General features: G+C 44.1%; 1 protein-coding gene across 1 annotated transcript in view; it reads right to left on the bottom strand.

Moving 5' to 3' along the window:
• The window catches only part of LOC125745094 (membrane-associated guanylate kinase, WW and PDZ domain-containing protein 1-like), a 63,668-nt gene that overhangs the window by 36,756 nt on the left and 11,103 nt on the right, over positions 1–15,809 (bottom strand). The window contains 3 exon segments of the mRNA XM_049017590.1: positions 1,400–1,519; positions 3,847–3,963; positions 6,429–6,718. Coding sequence (XP_048873547.1) covers positions 1,400–1,519; positions 3,847–3,963; positions 6,429–6,708 — 517 coding nt within the window. The 5' untranslated portion in view covers positions 6,709–6,718.

Below are 15,809 nucleotides of genomic sequence, written 5' to 3'. Positions count from 1 at the left end.
ACACATTTCAGGCTTAATGGCACAGAATTTGCCCGTCGAAGCGGGTAAGACACTCGTAACAAGCGGAAGGATGCACCATATCTGCAACATGCTGCTTTTATTTGGCTTATTTATGTAGGGTTATTAGCTACAGCATAATTGAAAAGAAACCATTTATTTAAGTTAAATTTGTTTTTTTTTTGTTATGTATCTTTTAAGCAACAACCTTCACATATTAATGAAGTTTTCGCCATATAGATGATTCATTAGCACGCAAAGGAAACTCCTGTCACTTTGTATTATTCTACTTTATGCTTGTTAGTGTTTCAATGTATTTATAAGAAAGAATCCATCCATCCATCTTCTGTAACCAGTAGGGTGGTGGTAGTGGGGGGGGGGGGGGGCAGGCAGGGAACAACCCAGGATGGGGCACCCCCACACACCAGTCACTCAGACATGTATAATTTGGTAACTTCAATTAACCTCAGCATGTTTTGGACTGTGGGGGGGAAGCTCTAGAACCCAGAGCAGAGTAAACCCCAGAACGACATGGGGGGGAGACATGAAAACTCCACAGACTTATGGTGCTTTTCCACTGCCATCAAGAACCAAGCCGTACCCAAGCCATAACCACGCTGACATGGCTCCGCTTACTGGCAGGGCCGAAAGCATGAGTAAACAGAGCTGGTTGCCTCGCCACCATCTGATTGGTCGAAATGCACAGAGATACTAGTGATCTGCATCGATACGGATTATGTGAAGGGAAAAGGAACATATTACATATATTATTCATTATTAGTGTTGCACATCACGATGTACTGAGGCATTCCCGATAACTCAGAACTTGAACATTTCCAACCTCCAACTTAAAGAAATACTAAACAGGTGAACGGAACAGATTCATAATGCAAATTTTCACAAGCCTATGCTAATTCCGCTGGTGTTTGATGGTAACATAAGACAGCGATTCTCACAGACGTGCTGGCAGGAATTAGCACACAGCAAATTATGATGAACACTGTGTGAACAGTAAATAAGTCTTTTCAGGTTTATGTCACTGTCGCTCTCCAAACCTGGCAATGCCTTTACCAAGCCATTCCTTCTGCAATGGAAAACCAAAGCATTCTTATTATTATTACATTGAGGGGACCAGATTTCCCCACAATGCGATAAAAACCAGTTTTTTGATGTTGTGGGGACCATTTTTCATGTCCCCACAAAGATCTGTGAATGCAATCAAAAAACTAAAAAATGCCAAAAGTCTAGTATTTAGCTTGGTTACTTATGGTTAAGGTTTTCATGTTAGGATTAGAGTTTTTCCCATAGAAATTAATAGACAGTCCCCACAAAGGTATGAGTACAGGTCTGTGTGTGTGTGTGTGTGTGTGTGTGTGTGTGTATTGCAAAACTCTTTTCTCACCCTTAAACTTTCCACTCTCCAGGAGGGCTCCGGACTCCTCCAAGGAGAAGAACTCCTCGATGGAGACAAAGTTGTAGTCCACCCCAGAGATCTCCCCATCCCGTGGAGGCCGGGTGGTACCTGGGGAGGGACCAAGCAGAACCTGTCAGAGGCTCCGGACGCAAGACGGAAGCTGCAGACATATCGTCAGTAAGACAAATGTGCATGAGAGCTACCCTCCCAGAGCATCATTGTCAAAATCCTGTCATCACGCATTCTGCTCAGATGTGAATGGTCACACATCTCATTGATATATATATGTATATATATCAGACATCACTATCTAAGCAAAAAAAAACTCATTCAATGGCACATCTGCACTGACACCCTGAAATGAAACCCAGGCAACGGTCAACGAATGAAAAGCTGATGAGGTCATGAGCATAAGTAGCCTATTTTTACACACTGGCCCACCTAAGAAGGAAAACAACAGTTACGTACACCGTGTCTTCACTGAAACCATGACCTACTTCCACCCAAAACCTGTCAGGGCACCAAAGCCCAAAAATAGTGCTTTAACAGATGTAGGATGTACACACACTGGAAGGGAACACGCCTTCTGAGGTGCTACACGACCATAATGAAAGTGACTGCGTGAACCTCATTATTCAGCTGGAAGGCGAAGCATCATTAACATTGTTACGCAAAGGGTTTCCTTCAGGGTTAATTACAGAACATCTTATGTGCTGCCTCTCACATATATTTGCAATTACTCAGGGTTTTACGAACTGATACTGAACTTTGGACACTAGTGGTATGTCTTTTGCCACGCATGAAGTATATATTATATTTTATTAAGTTATTTGTACTTTCAGGATGTGGAGGGAGAGCCGCAGCATTTAACGGGGTCACTCGCTGCAGCTTGACAGAATTTCCTCCAAATTCACTCTGACACATGACATCTATTTGGGAGGGACTGGCATGCAGAAAGCGAGAAGCAGAGGTCTGTTAAATATGCAGTCCTATCTGCAGCATAAATTAGGGAACGAGTGCAAGATTGCCTGTGATATTGATATATACTCCTATGCGTCCTGCTGAATTAAACACAGCTCCCTGTTTTGGTGTCACCTTGCATTGGGGCCGATGACAATATACTTCTAATGAGTCGTCTTCATCATCACTCCCCATGTGGGCGCTGAGCCAGAAAGAATACTGTCCAGCATGGTGACTTCGCACTGCTGCTCTCAGCAGGAGACCCCAGAGTACAAGGGTAACTGCATGCATCGCATTTAAACCTCAGTGAATATATTAAGAGCAGAAGTAGCACATTCCCACCACACACTGGGTTCAGGCCAGCAGGAATCTGTCTGCAAGGGTCCGGCTCACCGCACACAAAGTCATAATGCAGCGATGAACACAAACAAGCCTTTTTAAAATTAAAAATGCCTTCTCTGGAGCTGAAGGGCATCGCACCACAGCATGTCTGTGTTGGGGAAATGTTGGGACCCAGAACAAAGCCATGAAGACGAATAAAAAGAGTTGTGCACATGTTTCCAACACTTATTACAGCCAGACATTTTCAAAAGAATCTTTGAAAAGATGCCGAATTCATCCTATAATGCAGAGGATGAATGTTACAAAGGAATCGTACAGCTCAGACACAACTTACACTGTAGCGGACAAAAGCAGGAGGTCAAACTTATACTGGCCTTTACACTGTACAAATGAAACTGGAAGGTGTTTCTGAAGGCCAAATAGTGTATCGTACAGCTTATAAATTACACACTTCAAGCCTGTTTTCCTAGCTGACCTACTTTGTTTTATGTAGCAGAGTTTAGTTTAAGGTAAGGCTCTTTTCACAAAGGTGTTTAAGGGTATTTATACATTTACTGCTGCAAGCAATGAAAGATAAAGGTTTCTAATACGTAAAATACAACAAAAAGTCACTACATATAAGATGGCAAAGCTGTTGACGATGGTGTTTAGTGAAAAATAAGCTAGGAATCTTTCAAATACTAAGCGAGTGGAAATTTCGGGGGCCTACCACACTGTAAAAATAGACCTACGCTGACGTTCAGCACAGTTGTCATGGAAACAAACACATCTCAAGCAGATTTGTCTCCCATTGAACTTTTGACATTGAACAATAATGTATGATTGCCAGATAAATTACAGATAAATGATCGTAAACCCACTACTCTCGCTCCCATTTTTCTGGCCGCCCAAATACTCTTGTTCTTCTTCCATCTTACCCTCAATCTTTTGTTCTCTCTCTCTCTCTCTCTCTCTCTCTCTCTCTCGCCAACAGACATAAATTCTTAGGTGCGACCATGACAATTTCAGAGTGGATGTGTGCTTGTGTGCTCGGTGCAGCATGTGAGATTCAGTACACCTTGGCGTTGCATCCTCCGTCTTGTTCCTGCTCATTAGGAAGGTCTGAATCTAAGATCTGCATCAGGCGAACTCACAGGGCACGGCCCGCAGATAGAGGTTCTCCCGGATCACCTGCTGCAGCTGGCTGTCCATGGAACCCGGCGTGAAGCACTTACTCAGGTAGAGCCTCAGGTCCTTGCAAAGGGTGGAGCCTGGACCACGGAATACAAACAGACCATTAAACGCAGCCAGTTATACCATAAACAAAACATCAAGTCCAGCATCAGACACAAAAGGCTGCTGTAAGCCTCCGGATGGTGAAAGAAACTGGAATGAGGATGTGTTCTCCTCGGGGAAAAAGCTGTCCAAAAGTAAACTCCGCGTCTGTTTGCACATTATTACCACCAGAGAGACTTCACTACTTTCACTGCGGTAATAAGACGATTTTTTTCTGTCCTGGTTCAGCAGGAGGCAAAGCTGAATGTGAAGTGTGCTTTTCTGTGTTTACAAGGGAAGGCCGCCGCGTCAGCGCAGTGAAACACGTAGTCCGCTGTGAAACATCTCTCATTTTCCGTGTGGCAGAACGCCCCCCCCCCCCCCCCCCCCCGCAACCTCCCCCACTCCCGCGGACTGCTCCGGCACTCTCGCAGATGAGAGGCCACACGATCTTTTGACTGAATCTGAAGTGCTTTACGACTCTCAGGACAGGCCACTTCCTGTTATTGATGGGCATCTCCCGCATTTTCTAGACAGGGGACCTCGGCCCAGCATCCAAATCGGGCTCCTCGTCACCTGGATCCCACTTACCCAAAGGCAGGTCCTACATGACAGCGCAGCCACCCCCCATTTCCAAAACCAATTAATTCTCCAGTGCTCTTTATTATAAATACAAATTGGTTCCCCTTGAATACAAAACTGTACAGTCGACAGCTTATGAGTATTCTCGCATCAAGTGCCAAATATGTTTACAGAGAGAAACCTCCCCGGAGCGTTTGGCAGTTTTTATTTCATCGATACGGCTGTGATCATCTCAGTCATCCTCCTACATGAAAGTATAAGCACATTATCATCACATAATACAGCCTTTTATTACAGGATTTCGTGGTATCAAGTTCAGTGCTCCACATTTGTAAGAGTAGTAGAAGAGGCCAAAGTGTATTAAAGTTACTGATCTTGACATTAAGGGTTAGAAATTCACCATTCACTACATACACCAACTAGCCATCCATCTTCTGTACTTGCTTCAGGCTCACAGGGGTCTGCGGTCCTGTCCCAGTAGCTATGGGCAGGGAACAACCCAGGATGGGGCGCCAACCCATCGCAGCGTGCACCAACTAATTACTTTCAAAGAACAATTTCTTCTTTGTAATAATATAACACTTGCTATGATATTTGTTACAGCCATTCGCATAGCTTTACCCATCCATCAATCCATTCCCGATAGTCACTAATCCTGTAGTCACACTGACGCTGGTACATGCAACGAGGGGGTCTATGCAGGGTGCACCCTGGGAACAAGGCACAAGTACGTTACATGGACCTCACTTAGATTCACATTCACCCAGAGAGTCACACACTGCAGGCGATTCAGACCTGCATGCCTTTGGACTGCGGGACGAAAATGACCGAATCCTCACAAGCGCATGAAGAACATGCGGCACACGGGTACTGCTGGGGCTGAATGTGAGCCTGCGGCTCCTGGCTTAAATCACCATTCGGCTTCAGAGCCTCCAGCGAGTGGACTGTGCTCCTTCGCTCCCACCAGGCCTCCCTACCCTATTTATAGCTCCAGCCATAATTCATAGTTTTAACAGGCCTATATAATAAGCTGCTACATCAAATGTCCTGGTATTTCTTACACAACCTGAATGCCGAATCTCAAAAATGCTTTCTGGACGCTAAAAATACAGCATTTTAAGGCAACAGGATGCATATTGGAGGGACGATAGAGAGCGCGGACTCCAGTGAGAGGCACGGTGCTGCAGCGGATTACAGCTCTCAGAATCCTGACAGCACAGTATTCAGTGATGCAGACACAGAGACAGAAGCAGCCCCAGGACTAAATGTGCTGCTTGTGGTGCAGTGGATAGCGCAGTCATCAATCTGCGTATGGAGGCCAGAGGGAAGCACATCCAGATTAAATACAGCCGAGTTCAGGAACTCTCTGCCAACACATTTGTTTCATACTCTTTATGTACCTGAGGAGGTGACAAGCGTAATGTCCTGCCTGACGTCTGCCAGCTGGAACTGTCACCGCGGTTTGTTGCTGGCGACATGGCAACGCAAGCCGAGCGGGGATGTACCTCGGCGGCCCTTTTCACATGTGACCCACATGAGCAGATGGGGGAATTTCGAAAGAAGGGCTCAGCTACCAACCGGGCCCTGCAAGTCATGTTGAAAGCTCCACACGCAAATTTTAATGAGCAAAGGGTTTTGGAAGCGATCGCATTGAAATGTGCCCAGAATCACATGCGATGATGGCGGCCCCAGCGATGTGTGCTTATTCTGCGGTAGCAATGCATCTTCTGTGCTCGGCAGCTGAGGAATGCACTGGGGCATAGGAAGCTAATGCAACAGCACAGACACAAAAAGAAGCATGCAGCTTTTTCTACTGAAACACTGGACTAAGCAAACGTATTTTCAGGCTTCATTAATGCTAAATGGTGGAATACAATACCTGGGGCGACAGTCTTGATGCGAATGGGATGGGGGCAGGAATTGAGGACCCCCCTGACATCCCCCAGGGTCATTCCCAACACCGGGGTTCCCCCAATCTCGAGGATTACGTCACCCACTGTGGGCCCGCCCCCAGGAGCCGCAGTGACGAATGGGAACTCTCCGTAGTCGGCTCCGCCCCCGACTGCCAGGCCCAGCTCTCCAGTGGCCTCGCCCAGGGGGACAAAACTCTCCTGCACCTTGGAGCGCCAGTGCAGCTTCTTCACTGTAGCCTTAGACATGGTCACTGAGCTAAAGGAAAATGAAAAGATTCAATTCAGTCAATTCGGTGGAGAGATCAGGAGTCTCACGCGCATTAACCTTCTCACACAATTAACCCAATAACCTATCAAACCTAAGAAGACAGACTTAAAAACTAAAACAATGTTTACCTGACACAATGAAACAAAAAATGCATATGCTGTTATATATATGCTTCTAAGAACTGTGATAGCAATCGTCTCTGATGGTTCTGCACTGACTGAGTAAGTTCTTTAACAGGTGTAATGTATGCAGCCTTTGTTACCACAGTGCACTCTGGGACTACGCTTCTAATAGAGAGTAGAAGGAAGAAAGAGACAAACAGGGAAAAAAAAAATCTGGAACAAGAGATTCTTCAAAACAAACATCAGAAGCACAACATTGCAAAAGCAAAGTCATCAGTTTCTTAAAGAGTACAGAAGGATTCCTCAAATCCTCCCCAGTGGCCCTGCTTCACATCTGGCTCTCTAATGATGAAACATACGATATTTCACCAGCATTCCAATGTGGGCCATGAATGTCATGCTTTAAAAGTTCATATATTTTTTATTTGGTGAAGAAAACACCTCAGCAGCTGGGCATCAATCGATCACACACAGAACATAACCACTGCACCATCACCTTCTATGCCTATTCCTGCATGTTGGCTGGAAAAATCGTCAGCTGGTCTGAGAGAAGATACAGGTTTGAGATGCTAAGGAGGGAAAATAAATCCTGAGATGAAACGGAGCTTCAGTTAAACCCCCAAAAATTACTTCTCACTACTCATGGTGTGTTAAATACATCTTGAGCAGAAAAGAGATCTTTGTGTTCTCTTCAAACATTAGCAAAGTTTGTTAAGCAGTCATTTACATTCATTTATTCAGTAGATGCTTTTGTTCGAAGCGACGTACAAGTGAAGATCAGGGTGCAGGGGTTGACCCTGGAGAAATGGGGGTTAAAGACCTTGGACAAGGGTCCAGCACTGATACGATTATTCTGCTGGCCATGGGATTTGAACCAGGGACCTTCCAATCACAGGCACAGAATCCTCAGCTGCAGGACAGCGCCAGCCGTTAGCCTGCCTTCCTATGTGCTGCTGCAGTGGAGCAGTACATGTTACAGAGTCAGAACGTCGCGGACGTCTTTGTACACAGTGTTTGTAAACAGGCACCACAGGAAAGATCGCTTTGTTTCCTCCCTCCAAGGAGATAGCGATGTCCTGCCGTGACATTTTTCTCTGTCAGGGCAGACGGCATGAAATTGGGAAGGCGAGAATGGGGCCAAATTACAGGGGGGAGGAGCAGATGAGAAAACGAACTAATGACGTACAGGCAGGGAAGCGTCCCAACGTGAGCGAACTTAGGGCGATGAAGGGCAACCAGACACGCAGGAAGCAGTTCCAGTTCAAAGCAGCAAAGTCCCATTATGGATCTGCTGCCTGAAATGGATGCCACAGGACACGTCAGACACCACAGCGAAAAGGGATATCAGGGGGCCTCCTCACTAACTGCACCAGAGTACTCACTGTCAAATATCGCTGCCTGATGTTCTCTAATCATGTTTGGGAAATGAAACTCAATCACTTATATTGTATTTACAATGGTTGTGTAATTAAATGTTGCCCTAGTGGCATTTAAGAGTTATTATGATTGTATCATCCCTGCATCAGAATTAAACACACACACAGGTTTGTAATTATATCTTTGTGGGGACTCCCCATTCATTTCTATGGGGAAAACATCACGACCTTAAGCCCTACCCAGCCCTGAACTTAACTGTAAGTAACCAAACAAAATACAAGACTTTTGGCATTTTTAGAACTAATCAACTTTAATTAAATTTTCGTATATATACGCTCACTCTAATTGTTGGCTGCAGCATGTTCCAAAATAGTCGGGACAGGGGTGTTTTTGGAAATGGGGTTGAATAGTGTGGAACTGGTAAAATATTATAGAAGAACAAAGGTAGCTTTAAAATGTTTAATATTATTTATAAATATTTTATCATTGCAGTTATATGACATGTATAACAGCTCTGGAAAAAGTAGATATGCATTTTTAAATCCTGGTTTAATCGTGGTTCTGCTGGCAAAAGGTTACACTGCGAGGCAGACTCAAAGTTTCTAAGACAGCAGTACACAAGTATTAGGTTAAGCAAGAGACACTGGGAACTGGCCAGAAACCAGCCAGGTGAAGAACGGAAGCGACTTTCTAATGCCAGGGATGACCGTCACATTAGGTGACCTTCAAAAGGAATGGGAAACATTAAATGTAGGTGTGAAGTGCTCTGCTAGGACAGTTCATATCAGGCTCCTTGAAGCAGGACTGAAGTCCCATAAAGCAAGGAAGAAGCCCTTCATCTATGAGAAACAGAGAGGAACCAGGCTGCAGTTTACAAAAAAAAGAGAGACAGACAGAGATAGAGATTCACAGACACACACCCATAAGAAATAATGATAATAATAAAATCGTAACCTAATTTTGCAAATAGTGGGTTTTACTAGTTATCACATTAATAACACTGTTATACATTTTCTCCTCCGTGAAGAAGGAAGAGAGTAACTTCAGGAGGTGAGTAACTCAAACCACGTAAGGCATCAGCGGCCTTGCTGAACTCCAGCTGAAATGTCCCACAGCTCAGGCGGAAGCTTGGGTCCCAGACCAGAACGAGGACAGTTCCTGTCATTTTGCCATTTGTCTTTTTCTCATGTTTACATTGCACGAAGGAAACACAAAACATGACATTATGACATCTTACTCACAATAAGGAATATTATATTGTTTGCAGTGTAAATATCAGGTGAGGGGAAAAACAGAAAGACCAACTTTAAACAAATGTGTGTCTTATTCCCCAGATAATACAGCAATTATGTGTAATCAGGCTGTGCTTGATGTGATTTGTAACGATATGGGAAGGAAGGACTGAGTCATGGTAGCAAGCAAGATGAAATAAGCTAAACATCTTGGGAAAGTAAGTCGAAAGGGTGAACATGCAGGTTCTTTTTATAAAATGTAACTGTTGGTAGCGAGAAGGTCGCTGAAGGAGTTCAATGAGGCGGTAGCTGGGGCACTCGAGTGTTTAGGTGGAACCTGGCAGAATCTGAACTGCAGAACCATGACGTGAGCAGCAGGACTGTACAGCAGTTATGTGTCTGGTCAACAACTGAGAGGCCATCTCAGCCTTGACGACTGACAGGGAGAATATTTACGGCAACACTTTACTTGACGGGGCACAAACGCTTAGTAATAACTCAGCTACTAATGAAGTACGAGTACCCAGGCGATATTTTCTGCACAGTGATACGATAGGGGTTTGGAGTTCAGTAGTTCCTAAATTAAACTGCTCACTACAAAGTCTGTGGATTATCTTAAGTGACCGGGTCATGATTTCTGGAAAGAGACATTGCTGTTGGATTTTTCAAATGTATTTTTCTGCCGCTTTAATCACCACAGGAAGAATGTCATTCAGTCTCATTATGTTCAAGAGAAGCCCGGAATTTCAACAGCCAATATCTCCAAAACTAGGCAACTCCCAGCAGATCAAGCTAGTTGGAGCACCAAAGCTCCTCGAAAAGATAAATTTTTTCAGTTTTGGAGTGAACTGCCCCTTTAACATGAAATCAGTATGTAACTAACACTTAGTCTGCAGTTATAGCATAATACTACATTGTTTGTGCCCTGTCAAGTGTTACCATATTTACATATCAGGCTATGTCAGCCCTGCACAGATGCTCCTGATCTCTAAAAACCATGTGCCTCATGAGCGCTAATGTATGCAGCTTAAAAAGCATTTTAGTATTTCTCTGTTTCTTACCAGACCATAAATCCGTAAATCTGGAAATATGTCTGTCAAGCAGCATGAAATTTTTTTATTGTCCCATATCACATTCTGGATGTACTTCATAACCTCAGACATGAAGAAATCTGCCGTTTCATTTGACAACAATATTCTTTCAGATTTCAGAGGGCTGCATTTTTTTTTCTAAGGCAATCAGAAAGAAAAGAAGGTAATTCGTGCCGGAGAGTATTCTCAAAGTCTCCCGGGCGAACTCTGCCGTCTTCGGTGATAGGAGATGTAATTTGGCATGTGAAGAACTTTGCTTGGCTGCAGATCTTTGAAACTTTTATCGCGGCTGCACTCAAATAGCTTTAGGGACAGGAGCTGGGTTTTATCATGTCATAACGGGGCACTAATTGAGAGGCACAGAGGAACTCGCAGCGAGTGACAGCGCCCGCATGGCAGTAGCGCTGCGTCGATCTGTTAGCTGCCTGATGACAGCGACCTTCCTCACAGCCGCCTAAGAAGAACCTTCTTCTGCATAAAAAAAAAAAGCGCAACAATTTCTCTGCATCAGTACCGGCAACTTATTTCCCTGGTGACAATGCGGTTGTGTTCGTGCTATTTTAAGGGCAGGGTAGCAGGGTGCCAAATGGCTAAGTCAGAGATGTGTTTGCAAACACGTACACAGATATGTTAAGTGCCTCATTTAACTTTACTTGTCAATAATGCAGTGGTTTAAGGGAAAATGCTCCAATAAGTAACTCACACTCTCTGTAAGTCACGCTGCACTCCTAAAGGAACGTGACGCGTTAACGTCAGTCTGGGCTAAGCTTCACTCATAACAACAAAGCACAATCAAAAGAACAAGGAGGGAATAGGTACACCAACAAAATGGCTTCAGCATCAAGAGGCACTCAGCCGTATCACCTAAATTGATTTAGGGGAATAAATAGCAAGGTTTATGCATGGCGTTAAGTGCATTAAAACAGTAAGGTGGTCGTGAAGGAATAATGAAAGAATATGCATTGTACACTAAGGACAAATGCAAGGCCACATTGTCAACTTAGCACCTCAGTCTCCAACAAATCATCTCTTGGCACGGCACTTACACACTAATCCTAAAGCACGTCTTACAGATTCTTTTGTGAAATTCACACCTTACACATCTTTATCTCCCTTGCTGCCCCCCCCCCCCCACCCCCCACCTACTCTCCTTAGGCTACAATGGCGTTATGTTTTAAGAGATAACATTACACACCTGAAGAAAGTCTAACAAGCATCCATTTCCTGCATCTTCTAACGGCGCCTGAATCCAACGCACAAATTCCGATAAGCGTGAATAATGTGCTAAGGAACCTTCAAAACTCTTTTCATTCAGTAATAGGCAGCAGGCCAGCAGCCTCCCTCCCCATAGATACTGATTCTGCAGCAAGGGACCCCCCACAACCTGCAGACTGCAGGATTAAATGACCAAACCTGTTTCCTCTGCCCACTGCTCCCACATCCCTCCCAGTCTACTCCAATCGGTCAGCATTGCTGTCATTGGATACGGTTATAACCAACACTGCTACCCTATAGCATTAAAAAACGCCTGTAAAAACCTGTGACGTTCATACAGACTATTTCTCCATATTTTTTCATACCAGTCATTGCCTTAAAATGCTGTCTTAAACAGATGACCAAATATTTTGTTGCAGAACAGAACTTCTCAATGGCCACTGCCATGGTCCTTAAGAGGAGGACCCGCTGTGCTTCGGTAACTGTCTATGCATAAGGAACAGTAACACTGTTAATCCAGTGTGATCTACAGTAGCTGTCACCTCCAGCTGGACCCCAGGTAAGCACCTTTGAACTCTGTCAGAAAGAAATTATGACAGCTGTGTTGCTCCCACGCCCCCCCCCAGTCTACGGCTACATCGCAGTACAGGGAATCCATGGGTATCTCGAACAGTGCAACATTTACTAGGGTTCATTTGTTGAATCTTCTGCTAAATTTTGGAACATTAAGAAAAAAAGGTTAACATTGAAGCAGGTGGAGCTGTGCTCCGGAAAGGTGCGATTTGGACATAAGGAGGCGGAGCTGTGCTCCGGAAAGGTGCGATTTGGACAAAAGCAGGTGGAGCTGTGCTCCGGAAAGGTGCGATTTGGACGTGAGGAGGCGGATCTGTGCTCCGGAAAGGTGCGATTTGGACAAAAGCAGGTAGAGCTGTGCTCCGGAAAGGTGCGATTTGGACAAAAGCAGGTAGAGCTGTGCTCCAGGAAGGTGCGATTTGGACGTGAGGAGGTGGAGCTGAGCTCCATCTATATTTAAACCCTGGTTATAGGCAGGAAGACCGTCCTGCACCCTGAGCCTTAAACTTGTTTAGTTCTAGTATGGAACCGTGGACCAGCAGGCCGATTCACCACAGCATTAGAGTAGCTCTTCAATTAAGACAGACAGCGGTCGGTGTGGAGCAAAGGAACAGCGGACAGGTGACAGCCGGACAGGATTCATGGAACGCAGGAGCGATGACGCGCTTACAGTGCAGACTACACGCAGCATCTCTGCTGCTTCAGCATTTCCTTATTTTTGTAGGTCTGCAATACAGCGGCCAAAGATTTATATTTATATTCAACTTACATCAAAGAAAATCCTTCATAATTGCAAGCTTCAGTTTGCAAGCGCTGACTACCCTTTCTTCCTTCATGGGCTCCTCTCCTTCACGTTTGTCATGAACGCCGTGATCTCTCACCCCTCATGGATATGCAGTACTGTACTGGGAAAGTCCAAACAGAGGTCGCCATAATGCTGCTTTCACTACTATAAGACTGGAATAACATTGGGTTAAGGCCTTGATTCAGATTTCATAGATTATTTACTTACTTCTTTATCTATCAATGAATTTTACTAAATTTCCCCTAAATTACATAACAGCTATATACTGTTCGGACAGCTTTGAACAAATCCCTACACCAGAGTTAACCACTGAAACAAACTGGATAATGCTGCTATATTACATGAATTATAGACATAGATACATACACTTTATTATGTACAACGGCTAAAGCAGCCCGGTCCTGCAAACAGAAATATGTGGCTGCAACTTAATACATACAGTATGCAGTTAGAGTCAAAAGGTTCAGGAAATACACATTTAAGTGCTGCAACATTAAGAAGCCTGATCTGAGCAGTTTGTAATGCAGAGTACTGGTGCCGAACTTGGTGGTTTAAGCATCTCAGAAATAGCCACCCAGCAGGGCTTTTCATGCACTACACTGTCTAGGGTTTACAACGGAGGGTACGATAAAAAAAAAAAAAAAAAAAAAACATGCAGTCAGGGTCGACTCTGTGGCTCAGAACACCTTGTTAATGAGAGAGGTCAGGGGAGAGTGACCAGGCTCATTGAAGCTAATAGGACGATCACAAGTGCAAAAATAACAGCTCGGTACAATAGTGGTATGCAGAACGGCTTCTCTGAGTGCAGGACTCGACACCTGAAGTACTTATGAAACCAAAGGGGGGATGCACCTCATGCTATGTAGGCGTACTTCATAACATGACCACTGAGAATATGCATATTATATATGTAATAATTATATATAATTTTGCAAACTGCAGCCTGGTTCGTTTCCGTTTCTCATAGATGAAGGGCTTCTTCCTTGCTTTGTGGGACTTCATTCCTGCTTCTCAGAGCCTGATATGAACTGTCCTAGCAGTGTACCTCACACCTGCACTTAATGCTTCCCATTCCTTTTGAAGGTCACTTGATGCCATCCTTTCAATTCATGAGAAACAGTCGGATAAGTTAGCAGTCATCCCTGGCATTAGAAAGTTGCTTCCGCCCTTTACCTGGCTGGTTTCTGGTCATTCCCAGTGTCTCCTGCTTCACCTTGTCCTTGTGTACTGCAGTCTTAGAAATTTTTAACCTGGAAGCAGCCTGCTGTTCAACGTAGCCTTCTGCCAGCAGAACCATGATTTTAACTAGGATTTAAAAATGCAGATGTTTAAAAGTATACAGTGTTCTCTTAATTTTCTCCACGCCTGTGTATATGCACGCACGCACGCACACACACACACATTATGTAAGGGATAACCCACAAAGAGATGTGCTCGTAAAAATATAGCCCCTATAAGGATAGAACATATGGTCAGGCTACTCTGTGGTAGCAGCAAGTCCATTAAGTTACAACACAAACTGTCAACAGACAGAAAAATTATGCTGAAAAAATTACTGCTTATTCATGAGTTAAAAGTTACACAGGTTTTCATATTATCACACTTAAGAAAACATTAACATGCATTAATATAGGACTGTTATCATGCTGCCGGAACTACCAGTGCAGATACACGAAAATAATGGTGTATACCCACGGGGCATCTTTGGACCAATAAGAAAACAGTGTTGACTAAAGCCGCGGTATAAATTGTGCTAATTACATATGTCTGTCAAAAGCTGCTTTGAACAGAAAACAACGTTTGGCACAAGGCTGGCACACTGCAAAAACGGTTTACTGGCAGCAGGCTTTCCTGGTTCAGGAATTACAAGGACTCAACAGAAAGCAGGTCACCAAAACAGCAGGTGAAACACAAAAACTAAAAGAACAAGGGCAAAAAAATTATAATAGTATTGGCATGTGAGTCGGGGGACATTATAAGCTGATGTAGGAGACAGAAGGGGCATCAGCATCTGGGCAGGTTTACTGCAGGCAGAGAAAGAACAGAGTGCATCACTTTATATGTTCAGTCATGAATGAATGAATCAACACAAACAGCCTCGGTCACCTGACTCACCTTCCCTGCACCCCCTCCCTCCCTTGTCCTTAGAGGATTCTAATAATTGCCACTGTGTCACCAACTACTGAAAGCACTGTTGTCTTCTGGCGGAATACAAAAGGTGTATATGAGGCAAATTTTAACAAAGACAAAGCAAGGATGCCAGACAAGATTATTTTTTTGCTTATTAAAAATAAAACAGAATTTTACACTTTTACAGTAAAAAAAAAATCATATTTATTCACCCTCATAAACTAAGTTTCCAACTCACAATTGGACATTCGAAGCCCCATTCCAATATTTTTTGACAATTACTATTATTTTATGCCCTGCCTGCCTCACCGCAATACTAGACACTGGCAGCCAATTTCATAATTAGTTTAAGGGAAATATAAGAGGCCTCAGTGAAGCAGAAGCTTGTTGAGGTACGGAGCTCACGCCACGTTGAACTGCGTCTATTCCTGTTCGATGACTGCTGGTTTTTAAAATCCCGTCTGTCTTCAGAACTTACTTAATGACTGCATTTTGGTTCTAGGTGCACATTATTTCATGGATAATGGTTAACTT

This window comes from Brienomyrus brachyistius, chromosome 6, assembly GCF_023856365.1.
Source record: "Brienomyrus brachyistius isolate T26 chromosome 6, BBRACH_0.4, whole genome shotgun sequence".
Classification (NCBI taxonomy): domain Eukaryota; kingdom Metazoa; phylum Chordata; class Actinopteri; order Osteoglossiformes; family Mormyridae; genus Brienomyrus; species Brienomyrus brachyistius.
Note: the sequence above shows the minus strand (reverse complement) of the source record. Positions and strands in the feature narration are given on the sequence as shown.